Below are 27,991 nucleotides of genomic sequence, written 5' to 3'. Positions count from 1 at the left end.
TAACATTTGTCAGTATTAACCCAACTAACTAATGTGATTGGTTTATGTCTGCCTTTGCACTAAAATGCACAAGCTCTATGATAATAGCCTACATTACTAATCTGTAAATGGTTCTTTTTTCTAACAACTGTTAATTGGCTGTAAATATTTAGGCATGTCTGGCAAATTGTGTATATATTGATACTCTAGATTTTAAGATTCTGCCTACCATAATATTAAATTAGAAAACTATTACTGAATTTAGTATCGATAATTATTTCCTAATTTTTTAGTTTCTTTGATTTTACAGAACACATAGTGAGAACAGTTGTTTAGCATTTGTTATCTGGCTAATAAACTATTTATTATTTAAAATAAAGCATGCAACTTCTATAGATTTTTAAAACGGGTTTCAGTCACTTCTTCATATATTACTATTCTTTCAAAGGCAGTTTGTTTGTAAAAAGAAGTGGATATTTTATGAGAATAAAAAACTGTAAATAAATAAATATACCCCCACCCCACCCATGTATATATGTGTTTTTTTGTAATTATGAACATATTAAAGATAGTCAGTACAAACTGACTTTCAAAGTGATGGCTGACTTGGGTTTGATTTTATTCCTCGTCTTAACCCTGGCCTTATAATAAGGTAATAGATTGTTCAGACTCTTGAAGTCCAACTATTTCTCAATGCCCATGTTTCTTTGCACTGGATTCCCTTTCTGGAAAATGTGAACTTTTGAGAAGGAGAGAATCCAATCTCCTGCTCTACACGCACATCGCTGAATAAATGCTGAACTTTGCAGGTCATGGATTAGTCTCGTTAATAGTAGCAGCTTTAATTATTTGTACTAACATTGCTGTAAGGTTTCAACTAATATTTACAATTTACAAGAGAAATCTGTAATTTTTGTTACTTGTCTTACTTGATAATACTGAGCATGTACTTATGAAAAGCTGCTTTTAGTTTCTGCTTGTTTTGCTGACATGCTAATATGTAAATAATTTGCATAAAATCTTTCATTTTTATCTGTTCAAATCAAAAATTTATCAGCTGAACCCTGGATTTCTGTGACCACCTTCAACTGTATCTGAAACAAGCAATGAGTTTCCAATCACATTATAAAATACTTTTTTGAGTTAAATGAATAAACCAGGGTCCAAACTTGGCAACTTTAAGACTTGTGGACTTCAACTCCCAGAATTCTCCAGCCAGCAGAGCTGGCTGGGGAATTCTGGGAGTTGAAGTCCACAAGTCTTAAAGTTGCCAAGTTTGGACACCCCTGGAATAAACATTCCGACCATGTAATATATTTTGTATCATTAGCTACCATAGAACACCTTAATTGTACAATAGATCTTGGAAGTCACCATATAATCAATAGCAAATGAATTGTAACAAAATGATATTTGTAGTCTAGAATTTACTTTGCTAATTCTTTTCATATATACAAATGTTTGTATCATTGACACAGCACATTAAATTGATTTTTAGTGTATCTTAGCTGCACTCAAAAGATTCCCAGACTCATTAGAAGGGGAAGGTCAGAATACACTTGCTGGATTCATGTTCTCATGTTACGTTCTTCCCTTCACATTTATAGAGCAAGGCTTGAGATAGCCTGGATTATTTATGAAAGCTCATGGAATTGAACTCTGTATAAAAGGGTTTTAAATTACGTATGAAATTTAACAAAAATAGAGCAAGATCTCTCCCAAATATGTGAGAAATTGGTGGAGGCTGATTGAAGGTTACAGATTATGAGAGATTCTTCCCACTCAGATGGCTATTATAGGTAAGTCTAAATATGCAAATAGACCCAAATTCCTATTTGGAAATGGTCTTTATTCACAACAGATAAGTCAGGAAGTCTTGGTCCTAGATTATTTATTAAACTAACATACCATATTTACTTTTAAAATTATTTTAGAATTTGCTTTATTTTTTGTTGGGCAGATTAAATATAAATAAGATTTCAGTTTAAATCAATTTTGCTAACTGGTGGAAGAAGGTTGAAAATACTTTGCCTCAATTGCCTAATATTTAAGACTAACTTGGTATTGTAAGATTTTGCTAAGGGATATAATCTGTTATTTCATGAAATTGATTTAAAATTGTTTCTGAATTGCACTTGAAACAATGGCACTTGGGCCTCAGGCACCGAATATTAAGAGCCCAATTAGGTTTGAGATAGAATGGAACAGAGAACCTAATGAACTTAACTGAGCTTTTCAGAACTTCATCATATGCAGTGTGGGTATAACCTCCAATTCTCTGTCTAGAACAGTATTTTCCATGCTGCAGGATTTCTTTGGCTTTAGATGGGTATAGTCCATATAAAGGATATGCTCCAAAAAGTAAGTGCTGTAGGATCATGACCAAACTTTAAGTTACATCTGCATTGTAATATTTTCTTATTTCACATTTTAAATGTAGCAATTTTTTTAGCAATGTTTACATTCAAGATTTTCAAGGATCTTCTAAGCTTGGTCTAAAATATAATGAAAGTCTTTGATAATATGCAAAATGCTGTGGAAAAGGAGGAATCTGTTTAATTTCAACTGTTCAAGTACAATCAGCGTTACTGACAAAAGCTGAGAGGAGTAGTATTTTTGCATGAATGGGGGATATTAGATTGTCTTCAACTTGTGTCCCCTTGTCTTTTCAAACATCCCTACCTCTGAGATCTGGGAGGCCTCATGGCCTTCCAAAAAGTTTTGTAGACCTTGCTTTTCTCATAAGCATTGGGATAGTGTGTGGCTGGAGCCAGGGAAACCTGTCTGTTGGTATGAGGGGTGTGCTGTTTGGGGACACCAATAGTTTTATGTAGGGGTTATGTTTTTTATTATTTTCGTATATTGTTTGATAGCCATCCAAGATGTTGATACATAAGATGTGTAATTATAGATCTTATAAATAAACATAAAATAAAATGAACAGTGTAGAATCATGGGATAGGTGTGATGTAGCTATTACTTGTGCAGCTTCTTTAACACTTCTAAAGATAAGAACAATTTCAATGCTGTACCTATCTCTATGACATATATATGAATTACTTGTTTGCAACTGATTACTCTCAAATCAGATTTCTGTGAACTATTACCAATTCATACATTCATGTGTCCAGAATACTATGCTAATGTAGTTGACATAATGACAGAGCCCAGATTGCATTTATTTAAGATTTGTTTATAAACATATTTTAGCCTAAGTATATCTTTCAATCCAATCCACTGCAACAAATTAAATCTCAGTACAGTTATAACTAGAGATAATTGTGAACAGGAAAAGTGAAATTGGAATTCCAAGTCTGGTAACATGAATAAACTAATGTCTACTGGAATAAAAATTGGGATGTTTCCTTATCCTGCTTTGTTAGCTGTAAAAAAATATCTTAGTCAAAAGGAGATATTAGGCAAATATTGTGTATTGAGCTTTTTCTAGCTTTACTGAATAATGAAAAATATAAATGTAGAATATTAATAACGTCATGGTGAAATATTTCTGGTGGAAATTTTATTTTTTAATTAGTGTATGAAATGTCCTAAAATAATGTTTGCAACCTATTTCCATTTTTAAAAATTCAGGAGTAAAACCTGGAGAGATTATCAAGAGCAAAGTCAAAGGTACTTTACTATCAAGCCATAGCAATGTTTATTGCTTATTGATCCATGATGCCTGCAGTGCATGAGTTTTGCCATGTTAATAATTATGCCTACTAACTTTGGATGTTATACAAATTTCAAATATAGCCTATTTTACTAAACAGTTTTTCAAAAGACTCAAGCAGTTTATTTATATTCTGTTTTTGCTTCAATAGCTCGGTACTTTGCATTGTGCTTCCAAAATATTTTTTTTTATCACTATGCCATAATAGAATCTCTCCGAAAACAATTCTGTGTTATAAATATATAGAAGCAAGTTTCTAGGTGCGTATCAACTAGCTGGAGAAAAAAAATAAAGTGCCTTTTTTAAGATCTATCAGCTGGAGTTATATATAATTGTAGTCTCAAAAAGACATACTACTCTTATAAATTATATTTCTAATGATATAAACAAGACTTTGGATTTATTTATCCTGATGCTTGCCAAATATTCAATTTTTGTCTATCAAATGTGTAAACTCTTGGCTTATAATTTTACTCATGCAAAACATTTGGGCAAGCAATATAATCAGTTTGATAAGTTCCCCATTTTATTTATGATAAGTGAAAATGTCTTTTAAATCCTTTTGAGTAGTAGTATACTCTGAAAATATATAAGGGATTTATGGGATAGTGATCAGTAAAGTATAATATTGTTGAGAATTGTTTTATATGTATATTTAGGATGTAATAGTGATTATTTTAGCATATTAACATGAGGATTTGGAGGGGGCAAACTATAGGATAGAACACACACTTTATTTATAATGTAATTTGACATTAATACATTTATCTTCAATTATTCTTAAAAGTTCCAACAGCTTTTGGGGTTCAGACGAGAGTATTAGAAAAAATTAAGGGTTGATAATATCTTGGCAGATTGATGAATATTGGCCTTGATTGATGCCTAGTGAGAAGAACCATTTGCAAAAGTTTTGATTTCATTTGTCTGTTTTCTTCACGTTGATGATTCAAGACTATTTTTCCTTCAACTGAATTCACTTATGGTTTTGGAGTGCCACAGTAATTGAAAATTATGCAAAACAGCTATTTTCAGGAAATAATCATTCATGCATGTGTCAATTGTTCATCCTTACCTCACTTCCATGGTTGCCTAATTAATATTGTGTATTTTGAGATACTCCCAGCATGGAAGCTAGTATTTGAGCCAGTAAATTTAGATTTGATATGCCTTATAGCACTAACAAATTAATTGTATAACACATTTTTTTTATTTTTTAAATTTCTCAGATTGCAGTCAGAAAAAAATCTTGTAAATATTAATTTATTGGGGAGTAACATAATCAGGTTTAACCTGAATAACATAGATGTGCACCTCAGTCTCTTCAATAATTACCCAAATCTATTAAAAATAGTGCATTCTTTTCCTATTTTATCATCATAAAAGACTGATTTTTAAAAATGTTTTACTAGGTCAGTATTAAGTTCAATTAAATTATGCTAATTGAAGTTGACTACAAGAGGATATTTTTGATGTTGGACTAACCACATTCAGTGTCTATCATGTAATTAAGTTGCTGAAGTTAATACCAGTGCTAAACTTAACATTTTCTAAAAAAAAGACTTGACATCAATATTTCCCAGCTGGTTCCTTGTGGATATATAGAACCTACACCTCACAGATGGCATAGTCATTGCTATCCTTCCTTCCTTCTTTCCTTCATTCCTTCCTTCCTTCCTTCCTTCCTTCCTTCCTTCCTTCCTTCCTTCCTTCCTTCCTTTCTTTCAACAACTAATATAGCCATCCATCTTGTAGCTGTGAATCTGGATGGCCTAGGCAAAATTACAGTAACCCCCCAGCAATATAGTATATAAATAACCAAACAATCAAAATAACAGTAATATTGAAATTTGAAACCTCAGAATAAACTTTTGCGTAGCTTAAAATACAGTAAAAAATTTAAAACCAAAATTTAAAAAATAACAGTTATTAAAACAAATAACATTAGAGTACCAGCTTAAATAACTGCTATCTGAACAATGACACATCACCAAAACATCTTCACTTGAGACTAAAAAGCATAGTAAAATTCACTATCAAGTATACTTCACTGAGAAAGATGTTCCATAGACCAGGGGTCCCCATGCCCCCATTGGCTATTGTTTGAGAACTGGGCCACACAAGCAGCAGGGGAGCTCACAAAGCTCAATTTGCACAAGCGGTGGACACACATGCAAAACCATCCCATCCCCCACTGCCACTGCTGTCAATCTACAGAGCTGGAAAGGTTGGGGACCGCTGCCATAGACTGCTAATGAAAGGGCCTGCTTTGAGTAAACTGCTATACTTGCAGCATATCTCTGATTTCAGTATACATAGTACATACAACAAAGTGGTAAAATAGTAGAAAGCAGAAATGAACTGGAACCCTGTATGAAAGTAACAGAAGACTGAGGTATTAGTGTAGGTTTCAGAAATCAATCACGGCAGTTTGTGTCCAAAATATCTGTCTGCCTTCGCAGAGTTTATTTGGCTTTTATATAGTTTTTACAAGCAAAGCACAGAGCAACAACATATTGTTTTGGTTTACTCCCCCATTTCTTCCCTAGTGAATCCAGAATGCTATTCAGGCCAAGGTTGACTCCTGCCTTTGCTCAGTGAGATAGTGGGCTAAAAGATAACCGGCTGTGCGTAACCTTTCCTTTATTCCTACATCTGGTTCTGCTAATTAGGTGAGCTTGTAGGTATCCAAGATAACCAGCTACTGAGATGATGGTAGCTTCCTACGCATGTCTTTACGTAGCCTTATACCTCTCATTCCTTCATATTAGTCTTATACTACCCAGTTCCATTCTGTAGTCTTCTTGTAATTGTTTTAGTTTTGCAATTCAATCACTTGTCACTGTCATTTGCACACTTCACAGTTCTCTTCAGACAAGCAGAGTCAATGGAATAGCCTTCAGTAAATTGCATGTCTCGCATGTCTCTCTTAACAACAGTGTCACTTAGTGCAGATCCCAGTTGTGGTCATTAAACAAGAACCAAACTGTATTATATTGTGTAAGTATTGTATAAAGATAACCCTACTACTTAAGAAGACAGATGTGAAAAAAATTAATTTTAAATACTTAAATAGGAAGAACATCAACAAGGTCAATGAAACAACGCTAAGAGACACTTCCCCATAAAATAAACAAAAGGCAGAAAAGGCTATACATTATGTACATTTTCTGCGTCTACTAATATTGTGTGATCAGCTTATTTTGAAGTGGAGTTCATGATTCGAACTTGGAATGGATATGAATTTGGCATGCTAATGTAGTGTTTTTAAAACATCTTTTAAAAAATATTTTCCTTTTTTTAAATAATGAAAAAGTGATCAAAGAATCAGCCAAGAAAACAAAGGAAAAGCAGCAATTAAAGAAAGAAGCCAAAGAAGAAGAAAAGAAGAAGACAAAGAAAAAAATTGAGGACTTTGATATAAAAGATGAGAAAATTGATGATAAATCAAAGAAAGATTCTCATAAAATTAAGCAAGACAGAAAAACTGGAAAAGATAAATCAGAGATAGACAAAAATCATAAAGATAAGGATACAAAAGTATTAGCTAATAGCAAAGAGAAAGAAGTAAGGAAGTTAGCAAAAAGTATTTCTAAAGCATCTGAAGAAGATACAAGAAAAAAACCAAAGTAACAATTCTTAAATCTCTGAATAGTGCTTGAGTTAAAAAATAAATAAAAAAACCATTGATATTTCATCTGTAATACAATTTTTCTTGAGTTGGTTGGAATAAACAAGAATACATGCTTATTTCCACCCCAGCCTTGGTATATGTGTGAATTTATAAACATGCAGTATTCCAGTTGTACATAGCTTGTTTACACATATTGTGTTGTTATCAGTTATACAATGGAATTTTATTTTTGCTACTCAGTATGTCACACAAAAAAGGCTAATGTAAAAATAAAGAAACTGAAATGTTTGAAAGTAGTATTTAATTTAGAACAATATTTCATACCAATTCTTAGAAGTGTAATGGAAAAATAAACTTGGATTTGGTTGTCAGGTTTCTGTCTTTGTATGTGTGTATATGTGTGGGCAGTGCACAAACATCCATCATATAAAGCATGGATTCAATAACCTGTAATATTCCAGATGTTACTTATTTTTGGTTCCTAGCATCCCTCACTATTAAGCTTTGTTGGCTGGGACTACTGGAATGCAATTTCTATAATAACTGGGATGCCATAGGTTACCTTCCCTGTTACAGATTCATCACAATAAATAACTTCATTAGATTACATACACCATAATATTTTCCATAATGAATTATTTAACTCTATCAAAGACAAGTGGTTTGAAAATATAAACCATGACAGTGAATTTAGAATGCATAAACATGATTAAAATACTGATTTCAACTACCCTTTTGCAATAATTTTTCCATAATGTTTGTTGCTTAGAAAACCAAGGAGTTTTAGGGGAGAAACTTGAATTTTATGGTTGTATTACAGTTTAAAAAAAAAAAACCATTGAACAGAGTCGTCATTTACAAAAAGTAATGACTTTTTAGAATTCCTTTCAACCAAGAAGCCTTACAGAATAAGATGTACTTCAGAAACATATATGAAAAAATAATGGAGATATCAAGGCCACATTTCAGAAGCACTTTAAATGGTTAGTTAACATTTTGAACATGACAATAAAGCAAGCGTTTTCATAATGGCTTTGAAGTTATGCACTCAATTTGCAATGCATAAAATATTATATTTTAAGTGACTGTGAAAAATAGTAACTACATGTATGCAATTTAGAAAGGAATGTAGAATGTTTTATTTTGAGAAGATAGCTTTAGTGATTTATTTAAAAATATTGAAAAATATTTTAAGGGTGTGTGCTTGAGGTATGCATTTACGGTATATAATAGTATTGATCTAGTTGTTTGATACAAAATCTTAAAGAAAATATTAACTTGAAATAGAGGCAGATAAGGGAGAACAAAATGAATAATATGCAATCACAATGATCGTAGTATTTCTGTAATGGTATATTTTTTGCAGTTAAATAAGAGATAGAAAAGAATTTCACAATAGTAACCTCTTCGAAAATTTAAGAACTTGTGATGTACATGAGCCAATGGTGATGTCATTTGTCATGGAAGATAAAGATTATGTAACGTTTTCAGAAAACATTTAGGAATAGCAATCATATTTTCAAAAGGCATTTTTGTCTGGCCATCAGCAAGGACCTGTAGACAATGTGCTCTGCTTAGATGTATAGGCAGTCCATGGAGTCTCACTGTAAATATTTTTAATTCATTTTTGAAGAATTTAAAGAGTTTTGAATGAATTTTTACTTTTATGACATGTTACTCTACATTTATTTTGTAATGTAGTACACTGAAAATAATTCATATCCTAAAAGGAAATAAGGTATTGTTCCTGTCACTTATGCACATTTGGTTTGTTTATTTGAAGAGATGAAATTCAATAAAAACATCTGAGCAGAAGAATTGTTCAATTCCTTTTTATTCAATGTTAGAAAATTTAGTTACAAATCGGCTATCTAAAAAATACAGGTAGCAATACAGCTAGTTCTGGCTTAATAGTGGTAATTAGGAGTGGCAGCTCTTTCATTAAGTGAGACATGTGACTGCTGACTTACAATGAAAGTTGCGGCAGTTCCAGTTAATGTTACAAATCCTGCATAATGGTTAAGCGCAGCTTTATGCGATCATTGTTTGCGACCTCCTGCTGGTGAGGGGATCCTTGGTGCTTCCTGAGTTTGGTTGTTTCCTTGCAGATGTTTCATTATCCAAACTAGGTAACATCTTCATCAGCATGATGATGACACGTCCACAAGAAAACAACCAAGTTCTGATCACCAAGAACCTTTCATTTCAACCCTGAGCTACAAATATTCTCCTTATTTACTCTGCTGGTTTCATCATTGATTTTGCCTATTGGAAGTTGGTGTTGAAGGTTGCAAATGTGAAAATGGGATGCTGCAGTATTTGTTAGTTGGTTGCCCTATGTTACCATAGGGAAGCTGCAATGTCAATAATTACAAAGATCGGTTGTAAATCTTCCTGCTCAGCATTGTTATAATTGTGCACAATTTCTGGATATGTGTTCATAAACTACTTGCAATAATTTAAGATTAAAAATTAGTAAAAATCAGAATGTACTCTAGCTTACTGTCCCTTGAGAATTTGTTATATATGGGAACATTGAAATTTTAGCTATTTCTCTTTCCTGTCTAACTACAAAAGTACAATATATAATCATTCTTTGTGCTATGTACATAGCTCCTTTTTGTCTGTATTTCTTGCTGCTGGGTTTGCAGTGTGAATATAACTCAAAATCTCCAATGCTCAATAAACCTCAGGAATTATTCTGTTAAGTGAAGCAAATGATTTTTTCTATTCACTTCCAGCAGGTTAAGGTCGTCTATAACATCCTTTATTGTATTTTATTCATCAGTGGATAAGAGGGACAGAGCTAAAAAATGTTGAGAGTAACAAATTCAAGGTTGTACTAAATGAAATTGTACTGCTGGTTGATATTTGATCTCTAAAAATCATGCACACATAGACATAATTTAAAGGAGATTTCCATGAGACAGTTGTCTTTTTTTTTAATTGAAGAGTTTTAATAAATTTTACAAATATATCCCTTCCACCCCGATCCCACCCCCACTCCAACCCTCCCTCCTCCCAACCTCCCAGAACAAAATACAGGGTATAAACATTTAACAATCATACGCTAACATAAGCTAACTAACTTTAACATCTTCTTCCTTTTGTACTTTAACTCTTCTTTTTGTTAAGCTAACTTTAGATAAATTATAACAATCCTTGTTCTTTCACTCATAAGCTAATTGGAATTTCTTAGTCCGGTATTTATTTTGAATATATTCAATCCATCTTCTCCATTCCAACTTGTATTTCTCATCTGAATGGTCCTTGAGATATGCTGAGATTTTGGCCATCTCTGCTAAGTTTACTACTTTTAACATCCGTTCTTGAATAGTAGGCAACTCTTACTTCTTCCAGTACTGCGCCACCAGCAATCTTGCTGCCGTTGTTAAATTCAGAATCAAATTAGTCTCTATAATTGTACAGTCTGTAATTATCCCTAACAAGACAGTGGACTTTTAATGTCTCCCCTTGTATTCTAGGCATCTATATTAGAAATCAGTTTAGGAATATGATATACAAAGTGTTCAAAGGAAATTGGGAATAAAGCCAGTACATGCACATACAGAGCAATTCCTTTTAAATAGTTATTTAAAAAAAAAAAGTATTATAATTTTTAAACGTATGTTTAAAACTTAAATTGAAGATGACATGACTTTCTGGAAGTGGTAAGTATTTTTCACCTTGTTTGATGTCCCCCATCTTAATTTATTAAATTTCTACACCTCCCATCTCACCCTGTGTTATAATAATGATACCTAATTGGATAAAAATATTGATGCAGAGATTAAAGTTAACTTTATAACTAAACAATGCAGGACTTAAGGAAAAATCTGTCCCAGAACAATCAATGCCAAGAAGTGCTGAAGAGGTTATCCAACCTGCAGAAAAGCCACACGTGAAAACAGGTGAGCCCTTAATAATATAAAACCTTCAGAACATGAGATCTGCAATTACAACATTTCACCACTCTTGCAAAATTACATTTATTCTGTGTTTCCTCTGAGTTTTTTCAGACTGTACAACATTATAGTTAATTTCTATTTAACATGATCTTTGTTTTTACAGTTTCTTTAAATAAAAGCAGTGAAGCTTTTTCCCTGATTGATATAATCTTCAGAAACTATTCCAAAATCAATATTTCATAAACATGAATTGCAAGTCAAATATAATGCATATTTCAGATGTAAAGTGGCAGCTACAATTAGAGGAAATTGGCTAAGATGTATAACAATTTAACTTTTAATTTAATAGTTTAGTTAATAGTTATACATTAAATGAGAAGAGTTTTTAAGTAGATGCTTTGAAATATCAATAAAACATCCTACTTAAATTTACTAATAGAGAGACATATACAAAGGGCACCATTCAGGAGATGGCCAATTTAAAATTTGATATTATTGTGGGTACGTTTCGAATATATTACATGAAGAGAGTGATTTGCTGAAATTAATACGCCAGGTCGAATGTAGAAATTTTGACTAGTTGGTGAAATTGCAAAGATGAAAATGCTAGAATTATTTTCAAAAGCCGCAAATTGCCTAGCAAGAATATACAACTGAAGGTTCTGGCTTGGATAATCACTCTTAGGCCTTGCTCATTGGTGGAGCTAAAAGGCAAGCCACCTTCGAAAGCTTTTAGTGTCCAGTCTGTGCATATTTGAAATGGCATTCTAACAAATACTTGGACTAAAGCCATTTAAAGCTTTATAAAGTAACAACTAAAGAGGGCTTTGAAATAAATTGGTTAACCATTGTAAATCATAAGGAAGAGAGGTTTTGCAGTTGTTGGAATTTCTAAGTAATTTTCAGGAAATCTCTATGTAAAAACATAGTAATCTACATAATGTCACATAGCCATATTAATGTGGTGCTCATGGGATGCAGTAATTTGTTGGAAACATAAATCTATTTTTACATTTGGTCCCATACTGATAACACTATTTTAATCCTGGAATCTGTTCACAGATCTTAAGGTTCCCTTAAAACCTGTTGTCTTATCAAAGACAAGCTATAATTAAGTATTTTGCTTGTAGGCTATGCTTGCTTATCCTCGGATATGTTAAAATACAATCTAGAAATGTATTAAGATGAAAATTTCAGGAGTACATTTTTACATTAGGTAACAAATTCCATTCCAAGCCCTATATATAGCAAAATTGCTTACACTATAAAATGGATGGATTGAGATCAGTTGCCTTATCCAATTTACTCTCTTTTCTTCACCTGAAGTTTTTTATTATGATTTCTGTTTAATACACATATTTGCAAAATACATAAATTGGTAGCCAAATGCTTACATGAATAAAAATGTAGTATGTTACAAATATATATATATATATATATATATATATATATATATATATATATATATATATATATATATATATATATATATATATATATATATATATATATATATATATATATATATATATATATATATATATATATATATATATATATATTCTATCTTAGGTTAATAGTATTGAATAAAAAAATTGTATCAGGAACACAATAAAAAGAAAATATTTGTTGAATAAGATTAAATGTAATTTTTCATTTTATTTGCAAAAAATGAAAACTGTTTTGCAGTTTTTTAAAATTTGAAAATGATATCACATTTGAACTTGCTTCAACTTACTCCAAGCTCTGGAAAAAGTTGAAGCAGGTGTAAATAGTGGTAGAAAAATCCAAACAGTAAGATGTGGCTGTTTTGAGCTCAGATATAGCATATGTGTCAGTTTTTAGTTTCGTCAGATCATTGGAAGAAGCTTTAAATATATTTTAAAAAGTTGTCAGAATGCTTTAAAAATAGTAGAATGAACCAACATCTGAAATGCCAGTGTAAAACATCAATTATGTAGTTGACAGAGACTGACAATTACAAACTATTTTAAGGGTAAAACATATTAATTTTTCTCTAGGTATTTATTTTCCATTTTCTGCTATTTCAAATTTTGTTCATACTTTTCAGTAATTGGTGATATATTTTCTAAACTTATGCAGAACACGTACATGTTAAAACAGAACCTGAAGATGAAATTGAGGCCTTACTACATGAAGTTCTTGACGCACAACTTGGTATGAATGTATCCTAGATTCATTTTTTCCCCAAATGTTTGGATTCTTCCTTTTTTTTTTTAGAAAATAGTTTGCCACTACTTTGATCTATGTAATATAGTTTATAACATATGTTTCTGTTTATTCCTCTGTTGCATTGACAATTATTTCTTTCTGAGGTGGAAAAATGTTGTCTTTGCACAGCATATAGAACTTTCCCATGATAAGAATAAATGTTTCTGGCATAATCTATTCATATTTGGACTTCAATAAGGCATTAGACAAAGTAGACCACAACCTACTTTTTGGTAAGATAGAAAAATGTGAGATGGAGAGCATAATTACCATGGATATGTAATTGGTTGATTAACTGCACTCAACATGTAGTCCTCAATGAAACTCCACCTACATGGAAAGAAGCATGTAGTGGGGTACCCCAAGGTTTTATCTTAATCCCAGTACTCATCAATATCTTCATAAACATATGAAGGGGATAGAAGAGGAACTCATTAACTTTTCAGGTAACATCAAGCTGGGGGAAGTAGCCAACACTTTAGAAGATAGGCTTAAATTCTAGAAGGATCTGTACAGACTTGAACACTGGATCCTATCCAACAAAATGCAGTTCAATGATGAGAAAAGTCAGGCTTTAAACTTAGACTAGAAAAATGAAATGCACAGGAATAGAATAGTTGGTACTTACCTCATCAGCAGTATCTCTCAGAAAAGGATCTAGGACTCCTAATGGACAATCATTTAAATATGAGCCAGCAATGTACTGCAACTGCCAAATATCCAGCGCAGTTCCAGGCTAGACGGATGGAATCAAAGCCATGTGAAGTGTTAGTATTTTTATACTGCTTTGGTAAGGCCAGTCTTGGAGTACCGCATCAAGTTTTGGTCACCATACTACAAAAAAGATGTTGAGACTCTACAAAGAGCGCATAGAAGAATACAGAGATGATTAGGGGGCTGGAGGTGAAATCATATGATAAATGGTTTCAAGAACTGGGTATATCTAGCAGTCTTACAATATCTAAGCAGTGTCACACTGAAGGGGGAGGACGGGACCTATTCTCCAAAGCACCTACGGCAGGACAAGAAGTATAAAGTGTTAGTACCAGTATATAAAGCCTTGGTAAGACCACACTTGGAATATTGCATCCAATCTTTCTCACCACAATATAAAAAAAAGATGTTGAAACTCTAGAAAGAATGCAGAGAAGAGCAACAAAATGATTAGGGGACTGGAGGCTAAAACATATGAAGAATGGTTTCAGAAATTGGGTCTGTCTAGTTTAATGACAAGAAGGACTAGGAGTGACATGATAGCAATTTTTCAATATCTAAGGGGCTGCCACAAAGAAGAGGGGTTCAACATATTCTCCAAAACAGAAAAGGCAGAACAAAGCGCAATGGATGGAACTAATCAAGGAGAGAACCAACTTAGAACTGTGGAGAAATTTCCTGACAGTGAGAAAAAATAGTGAAAAGCTTGCCTCCAGAAGTTGTGGGTGCTCCATCATTGGAGGTTTTTAAGGACAGTCATTTGTCTGCATTAGTGTAGGGTCTCCTGCTTGAGCAGGACATTATACTAGAAACCTCCAATGTAGAATAGAATAGAATAATAGCTTTATTGTCACTTTGAATGTACACTAATTGACATACATTAAAATGAAATTTCATTGCATACAGCTCAAAGAGTCACCACTTCAATATACACTAAATAAACATGATTAAATAAATAAATAAATAAATAAATAATGTATATTCTCAATATAATACATGACATACAGAAACAACACAGTCTAGTTCGGATGTACATATGTACATGGCGAGAAAAACAAATCTTGCGAGTTTACCAGATGGATGGCATAGGGAACAAAGCCGTTACAGAATCTGGTAGTCCTAGAAATACTTCGAATATCCAATCCAACTTCCCTCATTCTATTATTATGTAATGCACTTACCTAATGTGAATGTATGAATGAATGAATGATTTACTAAGATACCAAAATTACCCTTTTTAATTTTAATAGCCTTTACTTTTGTAGCGAAGCACAGATTAAAGAAAAATATATACAAAAATGTACAGACTAATTAAATGATTTTTGTACAGAACAGACTATATTTAAATCATATTTGCCCTGAAATATTAAAAATATTGAAAATTATATTGATACTTAAAATTGTAAACTTTACAAACTTAAGCATCCCTGTTTATGCTTTTTTATTAGGAAAGATGCAATTTCAACTACTGTTTAAATGGATGTTTGATTTAAGGAAATTAAGGCTGTTTACTGAAATTCAGTCTTCTCTTTTTTTTTCAAAAAAGAAAAAGGTGAAAAAGATGAAGAAAAAGTTGAAATAGAAAAAGATGAAATTGATGAAGAAAAAGTTGAAATAGAAAAAGATGAAATAAATGAAGACCATGAAGAAACAGATTTTCAGGAGGAGGAAGAAAAAGAAGACAATAATGAAGTATCTGAAGAACCCACACCAGAAGAGAGTTATGATGAAGAAATAGAAGATAAAATACCTGAAACATCAGAGAAATCAAGTTCTATCCAAGAAGGTATCTCAATTGTGAACCCTCAAAGCCTCTCTGAATTGGTTCAGAAAATTAAATGCTACATAAATATCTAAGATATGTTTAGATATTTATGTAGCATTTAATTTTCTGAACCAATTCAGAGAGGCTTTGAGGGTTTTGATGTTTAATATGTGTGTAGCTCAGGGTTTGTTGTAATTGTTCACTTATGATGCGGTCTATGCTATTGTATAGTGTGTGTGTGAATTTATGTATGCATTAAGGCAAACATATATCTATTTTCCAGACTCTTATTTATTTATATATATCCTTTTTACATTCATTCATTCATTCATACATACATACATACATACATACATACATACATACATACATACATACATACATACATACATACATAGGACTGCCTAGGCACAGGTTTTGATTCATGCTTGAATTGATTTTACACTTAGATAAAAGCATGGGTGTATTCAAATGCAATAAAAATGAAACTGTAAGAAAACTTGCATAGTTCTAAGACTTGCTCACAATCCTTGAATTCTAACATCAGTGTATCATATCGAATGGACCTCTATGCTTCAAACTTGTAAATTAATTTAATTTAGTAAATTTAAATTTCACTGTATTTTCTGTAATCTTTGTACATATTTAAAAAGAAACATTTTATTTTCAGAACCTGCAAGTCACTATCAACCCAAGGATCAAGAAGAATATGACACTGATGGTATTTAATGTTTTTCATAATTTGATATAAGAATTAGATATAAGATGGACATATAAAAATGTTTTAAATTAATAAATAAACTAATAAATTTCTAGTGCCACCAAGTGACTAAGTGCTGAATATGCAGGAACTGCAAATTACCATATTTTTCAGAGTATATGATGAACCTTTTTCCCTCAAAAAAGAGGGTGAAAATCTGGTTGCGTCTTATACACTGAATACAGCAAAATTTTTGCCTCCTGAAACCCCACCCCCCTTTGCAAAAATGGCTGTACATAGCCTTTAGGAGGCTTCCAGAGTGCTCCTGGGGCCTGGGGAGGGCAAAAATGGGTGAGAAACGGGCCAGTATTTTGCTCATTTTTGCCCCCCTCCCCCAAAAGCACTCTATAAGCCTTCTAAAGGCTATGCATGCCTTTTTATTTGGCAAAAAATGGGCCTGTTTACAAAAAAACCATGCCATTTTTTGCTTGTTTTTGGGTGGCCCCCCCAGCCCTCAGAAGCTCTCTACAACCTTTCTAAAGGCTATGCATGCCCTTTTGACAAAAAATGGGTCCGTTTTTGCAAAAACCAGGCCATTTTTTTCTCGTTTCGCCCCCCCAGCCCCCAGGAGCACTCTACAAGCTGCCTAAAAGCTATGCATGCCCTTTTTTGATGAAAAATGGGCCGTTTTGGGGAGGTCTGCAGAGAACAAAAACGTTTTTTTAAAAATTTGCCTCTTCAAAATCTTGTTGTGTCTTATACTCCGGTGCATCTTATACTCCGAAAAATACGGTATATTCAACACTTTCAGTGAAATTTTTATATAGAAAAAAAATGAATCTAAAGGACCAAGGACTCTAGAATCTAATGTTTTGGTAAGAGTTTCAACAATTCAATTACAACATAAAATAAATTTACTTTATATTATTTTAAGTAAAATTTCTGACTGAGAAAAAATTAATTAGTACACTAGGAAAAGGCATATATATATATATATATACACATACATACATACATACATACATACACACACACACACACACATATATACACATATACATACATACATCATATATATATTTGTGTTGTATTTGTACTGATAAATAAATAAAGGGAGACTAGTATAGATCTATTTCGAGCTAATTAGCTCTCATCAGCTAGCCATACCCTTACTGGGATTTGAACCTGGGCTGTATTATATCTTAGGCAGGAGTCTTAGCCACTAAGCCACAGGCTCGCCTCCTTATCAGTTAACACAAATACATACATACATACATACATACATACATACATACATACATACACACACACACACATACATACATACATACATACATACATACATACAGGCTATCTGTAAAAAAACTGTTAGTGTTTGAATCTCACACATGCAAAATTGCTACTGTGAGTACTAGTTGGAGATTTGTAGAAGATTTTCTTCTAGGTCGAATACAGATTTCTTTCCTGTTATCTTATTTCCCTGAATTTTTTAACTATTGGTTTATAATATAATATGGCATTCCTAATTTTCAGTTTTAAACGACTATTCTCCTGTGGAAGAAGGCACAAATGAGCCAGAAATCCCAGGTATGTCTGATTTATATTAATATAAAGGAAATATATTTAATGATAGTTAAAAGTACATTAATAGATTGGTCAATAAAAAGTTTTTATTATCCTTTAATTGTATAATCAGCCTTTTCTAGTTGAATGTCAAGACTAATAAGTATCTTGCTTATTTTTGGTCATAAAAGGTAATGTTGATAGAAAAAGGTTACATCTACTTCCCCCTAGAACCTGGGACTAAGAAGTCTTTCTGAATTTAGAAAAAACTCCCTTTGGTTGCATGCACTGATTTCAACCTTTAATTTGCTTATCTCCATCTTAAGAGGAGAATAACAAATTTCACACACACACACACACACACACACAGACACACACACACACACACACAAACACGAACTGTATATTTGGAAAAAACACGGAAAAGAGAATTGTTCATGTTCTGAAGTATGTTCCTTGCTTCTTGTCAGTCGTTTTAAACCTGAAGAAGTAGAGTTAATTTTTCTTGACAGATTCATCTTTGGGGGAACCAAAAGTTACTTCATGATATTATAAAACTGTGATAATTTCTGACTTCTTTGAAGAATGTGACTGAGCAGGAAAGAAAGCATATGCATTCAGTCTTTTAAGCTTCTCCTAAAGCAGTGGTTCTCAAATAGTGGGGCGCGCCCCCCAGGGGGGGCGCGAGGCTCTGTAAAGGGGGGCGCGAAGGCTCCCTTTCCATCTGGGTGCAACGAAGGCGGCAACGGCGGCGGCGAAGGCAGCGGACTGGAGTTTCCCGCCAAGGTTGCCTGTCCGACCAGCCCCCGCTGGCTCCTGGCTGAGGGAGGAGCTGCCGCTCCGCCTTCTCCGGTTTGCTCGGAGGGTGGTTTTAAGTGTTCCGAAGGCTTCAGGGACTGTCCGAGGCTTCCCTGATGCCTTCGGAGCGCTTAAAACGACCGCGCCGCTGGAGCAACCCTGGCGCTTCGGGGACGAGCCTGCAAGAAGAGGTAGAGGCAGCGTGGCTCCTGCCTGCTCAGCCTCTGTGCCCAGTTTGGCTTCTGCCTGGCCCGACCCTCACTTTTCCTCTGGCCGAAGGCACATCCTCTCTTCCAGGAGGGCCATGCCTGGGTGGTTGCCTCTCGCTCAGAGGAAGGCTTTGCTTCTGGGAAACAGAAATACGAGGCAGCTTTTCCACTGGGGTCTCTACATATTATAGGACTGGATCGGTTCTCAAAGGTTTTAGCCTGGGGGTCTCTTTGATTTTTAAAAAGTGATTGAGGACACCAAAAAGCTTTGATGTGTGTGGGTTATATCACTGATGTGTAGTATGTTAGAAATTAAAACCGAGAAATGTTACAAATATTTATTTATAAAATACTCCGCCATCCCCCTGAAAGAGTACGGTAAACCATACTTTGAGAATCACCGCTCTAGATAAACCTTGAATTTCATTCTGTAGGGCCCTTGTTACCAATTTAAAAATTAGATATTTACTGCATTTCTCATCATTTTCTCACAGAATTGCGATGAATTACTTATGGATAAATGTTTATTGTATAAAATAAGAGGTGTTTAATAAGGATACAGTGTTATGCAGAGGTGTACTTATAACAATTTTATAGACAAATGATACTATTTACAGTCGCGCGGGGCGCGCGAAATGTTTTCTTCTTCCTAGGGGGGGCATGACAGAAAATAATTGAGAAGCACTGTCCTAAAGACACTGGTCATTTCCAGTTTTGTGAGTCAAATAAGATTAGTAATGTGAAACTATGTATAAGTGTGTGGAATGGTATGGTTGGGGAGAAAATGATTTTACATGTTTAAACAAAAAATTGTAATTGCAATCAATACTGTAATACAGGTGGCAAGTACAAATGAGGAACACATCTGTGAAAGCATAGTGGCTTTCATCCATTTAGGAATCAGTATGATACAGGGATGCGGTGGCTCAGTGGCTAAGAAACTGAGGTTGTCGATCGAAAGTTTGGCAGTTCGAATCCCTAGTGCTACGTAACAGGGTGAGCTCCCCGTTACTTGTCCCAGCTTTCTAAAGCACGTAAAAATGCAAGTAGAAAAATAGGGAGCACCTTTGGTGGGAAGGTAACAGCATTCCCTGCGCCTTCGGCATTTAGTCATGCCGGCCACATGACCATGGAGACTTCTTCGGACAGCGCTGGTTCTTTGGCTTTGAAACAGAGATGAGCACCGCCCCCTAGACCCGGGAATGACTAGCACATATGTGTGAGGGGAACCTTTACCTTTACCTATGATACTTAAGGGTGTGTGTGTGTGTGTGTCATGATTTCCATTTTCATAACTACCTCTGAAAGGATATACTTTCTGAACAAGATTGTATAACATCATGTTTCTTCCAGATCTTAATATTCTTTTCATTTGCAGAATCTGGTCCAGGAAATACAGAACAGCCTGACCATATAGAAGAAGAAGAAGGTATGTTTTTGCATGGTTTTCTAACAGTTTTTCAGTAGTGATTATCAGCATGGCATTGTTTTCCATTATTCATCTGTCATATCAAACAAATAATTCCATATTTTAAGTCTCTTTCAGTGAATGCTGGCTTACTTTTGCACACCCAAAGTTTTTCCCCATTTGGCTCTATTGAAATTCTGTGGCTATGTGATGTTTACATAGACTTTTTCCAGCTGATTAGTATCTTCTGCTGATGGAGATCTGTTCTGTTTGCTGAACACATGGGAGTGATGTAGAGAAACAATTATAGAGCGCTAAGTGGGTAGGAAAGAGCTAGCTCATCAAGTTTGCGAAACCTAATATGTCAGTGCAAATAAATTGCCAGGCCAAACCAACCAGAAACAATGTTGTGGCCAAAGGTCTTGATACACTTCCAATTTTTTCCAAAGAATCCCAATGTGTTGTGAAGTATGTTGAAATTGACACAAGGAAATGGCATTCACCATTTTTATTCCAGAGTCCGGAGAGCAGATACTTTGCTTTTAATGCATAACATATTCTTGTAAACAATGTCTATATATAATTGTAAGTAAGAGAAATGATATGTTTTAACATATGATCTAATTGTTCTATAACAGAAAATCTTAATTCATAGCAACTTGCCACTCAATGTTTAATTTTAACATATGCAATCTTTTTTTTAGAATTAGAGAGAGAAGACTTCAATGAAAATACTGGTATGTAGATTACTATTTCCTTACTGTGCATTAAATGTTTACAATATCTATATCTTGTCTACTCCACATCTGAATGTAAATTGACCAAGAAATATATTTAATATTTTCCTCTGCAGTTTTTAAAAATAAGTAGAGGTACACTGACTTCCTCATGTGTGATTTCACTCACAAAGAATAAAAAAAGTTTTTTTCTGATAGCTTACAATTACAAGAAAATGTTATCAACATTTTTAGTCAATGATAGTAAGTGTTCTGTTGCTATAATTCTAATAATTGTTTTGCATTGTATTTGTAAATTTATGACACAGAGCACTGATAACCAATTTCACACTTCCCTTCTTTTTAATGAAAAGTATATTTTTAATGCAAAGCTATTACACTCCAACTGCAATCTCTGTTTATATAACACATAATATATTCTTCATCTGTGAATTCTGTATCTATACTTTGTTTTCAAATAGATAGTAATGGCACTTTTATTTCATATACATAACATTTAATTGAACACATATAAACATAGCCAAAGTGAAAAAATAATATCACAATTAGAACAAGGTATTGTAATTGTTATAGAATCATTTATTGCTGGATTGCAAGTACCCTACTTAGTAGCAGCTGCAATGCTTACTATCAACTCCTGCTAAAAAGCACAGAAGAAACAGGAAATTATACATATTCTTACTTATTTAATATTGCATGATGACTATAATTGTGTATTCTCTATATCAGTGATGGCGAACCTTTGGCACGTGTGCCACAGGTGGCACGCAGAGCCATTTGTCAGGGCACGCGAGGCGGATCGTTTTGAGCGTTCCGAAGGCTTCAGGGAAGCCTCCAGACGGTCCCTGACGCCTTCGGAATGCTCAAACGACCCTCCGAGCAAACCGGAAGTCACTTCCGGTTTGCTTGGAGGGTCATTTTGAACGCTCCGAAGGCATCAGGGAAGCCTCCGGACGGTCCCTGAAGCCTCCAGAGGGCCTCCAGAGGGGCAGTGGAGGCTCTTTTCGCCCTCCCCAGGCTCCTATAAAGCCTCTGGAGCCTGGGGAGGGCGAAAAAATATGTAAAAATAAGGGGGGTCGCTCCTGTAGTGCGCACATGCGCACTGGGGGGGGGTGTCGCACATTGCATTATGGGTGCGGCACGCCCGCACACGACCCCCCTGCGCTCCCTCCACTTGTGGCACGCGAGCCAAAAAAGGTTCGCCATCACTGCTCTATATCCTGTATAGAGTAGAAAATATCGGAAACATCCATTAATTAAGGATTCTTATATGGATGCATAACGTGAAATAAAACACACATTAAATAAAAATATAAAATCTATAAAAATCTGATTTTGAATACATTGGTAAGCAAGGACATACTGATTAATATCTCTTGAACTACCTTTCAGTGGAAATATAGTAATAAAATAGTTCAAACATCAATTATACAATCAACTGAAAACTCTACTTATAGAGTGCTTCCAGCTATAGCTTCATCCTTTTTTAAATAAACTACTTTCGGAAATGTTTTTATTTTGTTAGTTATGTTTTCCTAAAACTTCCATTTTCTTTGTTACAATAAATTTACAGAAACAATTGATCCTCCAGAACAAATACATGAACGTAAGTATAAATTGGTCATTTTTATTTCTGAAGATTTTAGAGCAATACCTTATGAAGAAATATTAATTTTTAGCTTTCATTTTCTGATTACTGCCACCACACTTTAAAGCAAAAATTCACACAAACAAAATAGGTAAGTGTTTTGTGTGGTCAAATACTTTCTGACCAACAAGATCCAAGTGATACTGGTTCGCAGGGCATTTGCTCCAGAAGACTCTAAATGGGGTTGCTTCACTGAAACACCACTTCTTTTTATGTATGTCAAGTGTGACATGTTAAAAAGGGGGAGCCTTGAAACCACAGTTGCAATTGTCATTATGACACTATGATTATGTTGCTCAGAACATATGGAATATATAGTTTGAGCAAGATGGCTATTGCCTCGTCTTTCCAGAGTCAAAGTTCTAATCACCCTTTTGTTGTGGGAGCATTTGTGGGCAACTTCAAGTGCTCTCTTTTTCCAAAGAGGATTACAAAGATCTAGTCTATTCGTCAGTTCTTCATTCCTCTACAGTTATTAGCTCTGCTTTTAGTGGAGAATTCTTCTAGGTCACTACAGTATTTCTTCTCTGGAAATCCAGCCTCATGAAATTGAATAGGTTGTATTTTCAAGTAAGCATGCATGGAATAGAGTTACACAAAATAAAATGAAGAATAAAATGAAGAATAAATGTTCCTTGAAAGTATTTGTGATTATTTCTAGTGAAAGAACAGAACAAACCAAACGTTTGGGACATAGCACAAATCGCCATCCCATCCCTCCCTGGTCCTTAAAATTAAACACTGTGGTACAAAAAAAAGTATTCTTTCTCTTACCAGCAGTAGTGGATTTCTCAAAGTGTTGAAATATTTGAACACTTCAAGTTTAGAGAAATAGATGAAATATTCCTTTTTTAAAGGATTGTTGAATACCCATTGAACCGAATAAACAACCTGACAGGCACTGGTTTTCCTATTGTTACTTGTTAAAACCAAACTGCGATGAAAATTATGGCCACACTTAAATATATTTTACATATATTAATAAAATATATTAACATATATCAGTAAAAAGGAAAACTATGTTTTTATATTGTACTCTGTTATTTATAGTGCTTTTAAATGCTGTAACCTGAAATGCACAGCTTTATATCAAATAAATATGCAAATGTTACCATTAAGAGTATGGAAAAAGCCTTATTCATCACATTAGCTATTTTGGATGGCAAGGACATGACTTTATTCACTTCAGCAACAATCTAAAAAAATCATTGTTGAAATATGCCTTATTGTGCCTTATGAGTTTTCCATAATAATATATTAATAGAGATTTTATTGTTTCCTTAGGTGATGCAGATGTTTCAGATTCTGTTACTGAACCTGTTCAATCAGGTATATATCCATAAATTATCTAAGATAAAAAGAACTGAAAAAGAAATTATTATTATAAATATATGGTTGTTCATTTATATGCATTTTATACAAACAATTTTGGAATAAACAAATGCAGTATTGCAAGAAAGCTGCACCATATAATTTGGAACCAATGAATATAGTCCTTGACGTACAACCACAATGAAGCCTGCCTATTGCAATCATCAATGGTGACAGTCATAAAGCAGATTATCACATGTCCAAACCAATTATTAATTAATTGGTTTGTTTATTCATTCATTCAATTTCCATAGCCATTCATCTCAGTCAGTGATTCTGGGCAGCTTACAATTCAAAAATATGTTACAATTGAAATACTAAAAATATTTTAAAACAATAAAAATACTAACTAACTAACTAACTAACTAACTAACTAACTAACTAACTAACTACATACATAGATACATACATACATACAGTACATACAGTACATACAGTACATACATACAGATAGTAGACCAGACATTTGGACCATTAGCAATGTGCCAGGAAATAGGGCCCTTAACACATTTAGCTCCTGGGCATGGGAACATAGGTAGGTTTTACAAAACCTTACAAAAGACTAAAAGCTTTCATTCTAATCATCCCTGCAGAGAAACCTTCGGTGACCTTTTTTTGACTTCTTCATTGACTTTTTGGGGGGCAATTGTTAAAACCACTCAGCATTGTCATTAAGTGCTTGCACAGTCATTGAGCAAATGCATGGTCGTTAAGAGGTTATTATGGGGCACTTTTCTAAAAACAGGAAGTAAACACCAGGTTTTGGCAAAAACTTTATAAATTGTGGTCATGTAACTGCAAGATGTTGCAAACAACTGTGAATGTTGACAGACAGTCAAGTGACTGAAATGCAGCCATATGATTGCAGGGGAAGCAGGTATAGGATTGTTGTAACCGGGTTGTTGTTTGGGGATCCATCATAAGTTCAAATGGTCGCTAAATGATCTATTGTAAGTTGAGGACTACCTATAGAGATGTTGTACATTTTGACCAGTTTTAACCAAGTGTGGTTATTCCTCTCGAAAGCATTCACATTTGTATATTCCTTGGTGTTTATTTCTGTTTTATATGTTTGAATGTGTGCAAATAAGCACACATTATTATGTGTGAAGTCCTTGGGAATAGATTGTGAATTAATTCTTGCTTGAGTGAGAAAGAGAGCATTATGAATTATCAGGAAAAACCGAAAGAAACAGTAAATGTATGTTCTTAAGTCAACGTGTTGCAAACATTTAGCTCTGGGATCCAAGCTTTGATATGTCCAGGTAGTCTTTGAATTACAACCATTCGTTTAGTGACCAAGTTACAATTGCATTTAAAAAGTGACTTATGACCAGGGGTGGGCTCCTGCCAGTTCTAACCTCTTCTATAGAAGAGGTTCCACAAATCTACAGTGCCATTTAGAACCAGTTCCAGCTCCCGCCCATCCGCACATCATCAAGATGAAGAGTGAGAGGAGGAATTCTGGGAGTTGAAGTCCACAAGTCTTAAAGCTGTCAAGTTTGAACACCCCTGGGGTTTTTTTTCCTAAAGGGTTAAGGGTGTAAGGGTTTTGTAACTTGACAGCTTTAAGACTTGCACACTTCAATGCCAGAGTTCCTGAGCCAACATGACTGGAGGAAGAATTCTGTGAGTTGAAGTCCACAAGTCTTAAAGCTGTCAAATTTGAACACCCCTGGAGGTTTTTTTTCTAAAGGGTTAGGGGTGCAAGGGTCTTGTAACTTGACAGCTTTAAGACTTGCGTGCTTCAAATGCCAGACTTTTTGAGCCAACATTTTGGTTGCTAAGCAAGAGCGTTGTTAAGTGAGTTTCACCACATTTTACAAGTTGGCCACGCCCACCCAGTCACATGATGGCCAAGCCACTCCCACTCGGTCACATGGCTGGCAAGCCACTCCCACCCAGTCACATGGCTGGCAAGCCACTCCCACAAAGCAGGCCACACCTACAGAAGAGGTTCTAAAAAATTTGAAACCCACCACTGCTTATGACCGTTTTTCACACTTAAGAATTGTTGCAGCATCCCCATAGTCACCTGATCAAAATTGGCCATTGACCTGTATTTATGATGGGGGACATGTGATCATCTTTTGCGACCTTCTGATAAGCAAAGTCAATGGGAAAGCCAGAGTCACTTAACAAAAGCATTACTAACTTAACAATTGCAGTAAATCACTTTTGGCAAGAAAAGTCATAAAAACTCATTTAACTATCTTCTCAGCAACAGAAACTTTGGGCTAAATTGTGGTTTTAAGTTGAGAACTAAAGTTGAAGTTGTAAGTTGAGATATAAAGAAGCAAAAAAGAGGTAAAATTTTAATTGAAGGAAGTCCTGCAAAGAACATTAATCACTTCAACAGCAAGGGTTAAGTGAGACAAATTTGGAACGTAATTCCTACCCATCATTTCATTTTGCATTCCTTTGCAGCAAGTTGGGGAACATTTAAAATTTCCATTTCCCTGTGACTCTAATCTTTTGGTTTCTGTTAATGTTAAAGGTGATATGTGCATCTAGACCAGACACTACGTTGGTTGGGGTGGTATGGTTAGCAGTTGCTATTTTGTATTTGATCTCTGTTTTTTATTTTGCTATACTCTATATAATTTGTTTAATCTATCCCTGATAATTCAGAATAAGGTTACATATACTGTAATACTTATTACTTATCAGTTTCTTTTATTGAAATTACGGAGCCTATTTCAAGAAACAAGTCTACATAATTTAAAAATACCATTTTTCCCCCAACTTGTTCATAGTACACGAGGAGAAACATAAAGATGATCATGTGGCTGATCAGCGACATGATACAGGTTGGTACAATATTTGTCCATTCAAATTAGTACTTTGTATACAATAGCATTAGTAGTATGTGACCAAAGCTGCTGCTAAAATACATAAATATATTTTCTGCTTTTATATTTATGTGGTAAGGAGAATTATTTTATAACAATGTTCATTTGAGTTACTTTTTATCAAGAAAATTACTGTGTACACTAGAAGTTGTCCATGAACAGTAATATACAGCATGAATGTAAATAGTAACAATTGGCAGTTGCCGATATAACTATTAAATATAACAATCTGTCTATGGATTGTTTAAATAAACCCAATTTTGGCAGAATGTTACTCTTCTTTGCCGTGTATATTTGCACCATTTCATTTCTGAAAAAAGATAGTTTTAGTAATCCTAGAATGTTATAATAACACCTGCAAGCTTGTTTCATAATAATTGACTAAAAAACTTTGAATTACAGAAGTTCCTGTTCACGCAGAAGATTATACAGAGGATGATGTAATTGGTAAGTTACCTCTTCACATTCTTATCTTTAATTAGAAGTAGCACGGTGCTCGTAAGACACATAAGACACATTTTACATAAATGAGCAAATTTGAGGTTTGTAGCCGAAGTTAAAAAGATAACATTTTTTCTTGACAAATACCGAACCATAGAGTTCAGGAATTATTAGAACAAGGCAATAATTCTCATTTTTATTGATATTGATCAATAAAATGGTTGATTTTTTATGTATTTATAGCTTTTTACTTTTTTATTCCTAAGAATCCTATATTTTTTCATTGTTCAGATTAACAATTCAACATCTAATTTAATAACATCATTTAATAAAACGGATGGTGATAGATACATTTTTAAAAA

General features: G+C 34.0%; 1 protein-coding gene across 3 annotated transcripts in view; it reads left to right on the top strand.

Moving 5' to 3' along the window:
* Positions 1–27,991, top strand: part of ASPH (aspartate beta-hydroxylase) — a 111,797-nt gene that overhangs the window by 35,581 nt on the left and 48,225 nt on the right. For all 3 annotated transcript variants that reach the window (XM_081952143.1, XM_081952142.1, XM_081952144.1), the window contains 11 exons: positions 11,105–11,194; positions 13,295–13,369; positions 15,684–15,923; positions 16,573–16,623; positions 18,136–18,189; positions 20,551–20,601; positions 21,285–21,317; positions 22,891–22,923; positions 24,250–24,294; positions 27,093–27,146; positions 27,591–27,635. In XM_081952143.1, the coding sequence (XP_081808269.1) occupies positions 11,105–11,194; positions 13,295–13,369; positions 15,684–15,923; positions 16,573–16,623; positions 18,136–18,189; positions 20,551–20,601; positions 21,285–21,317; positions 22,891–22,923; positions 24,250–24,294; positions 27,093–27,146; positions 27,591–27,635 (771 nt within the window). The remainder of the gene's footprint in view (positions 1–11,104; positions 11,195–13,294; positions 13,370–15,683; positions 15,924–16,572; positions 16,624–18,135; positions 18,190–20,550; positions 20,602–21,284; positions 21,318–22,890; positions 22,924–24,249; positions 24,295–27,092; positions 27,147–27,590; positions 27,636–27,991) is intronic.

This window comes from Natrix helvetica (assembly GCF_964273705.1).
Source record: "Natrix helvetica genome assembly, chromosome: 4".
NCBI classification, from domain to species: Eukaryota; Metazoa; Chordata; class Lepidosauria; order Squamata; family Natricidae; genus Natrix; species Natrix helvetica.
Note: the sequence above shows the minus strand (reverse complement) of the source record. Positions and strands in the feature narration are given on the sequence as shown.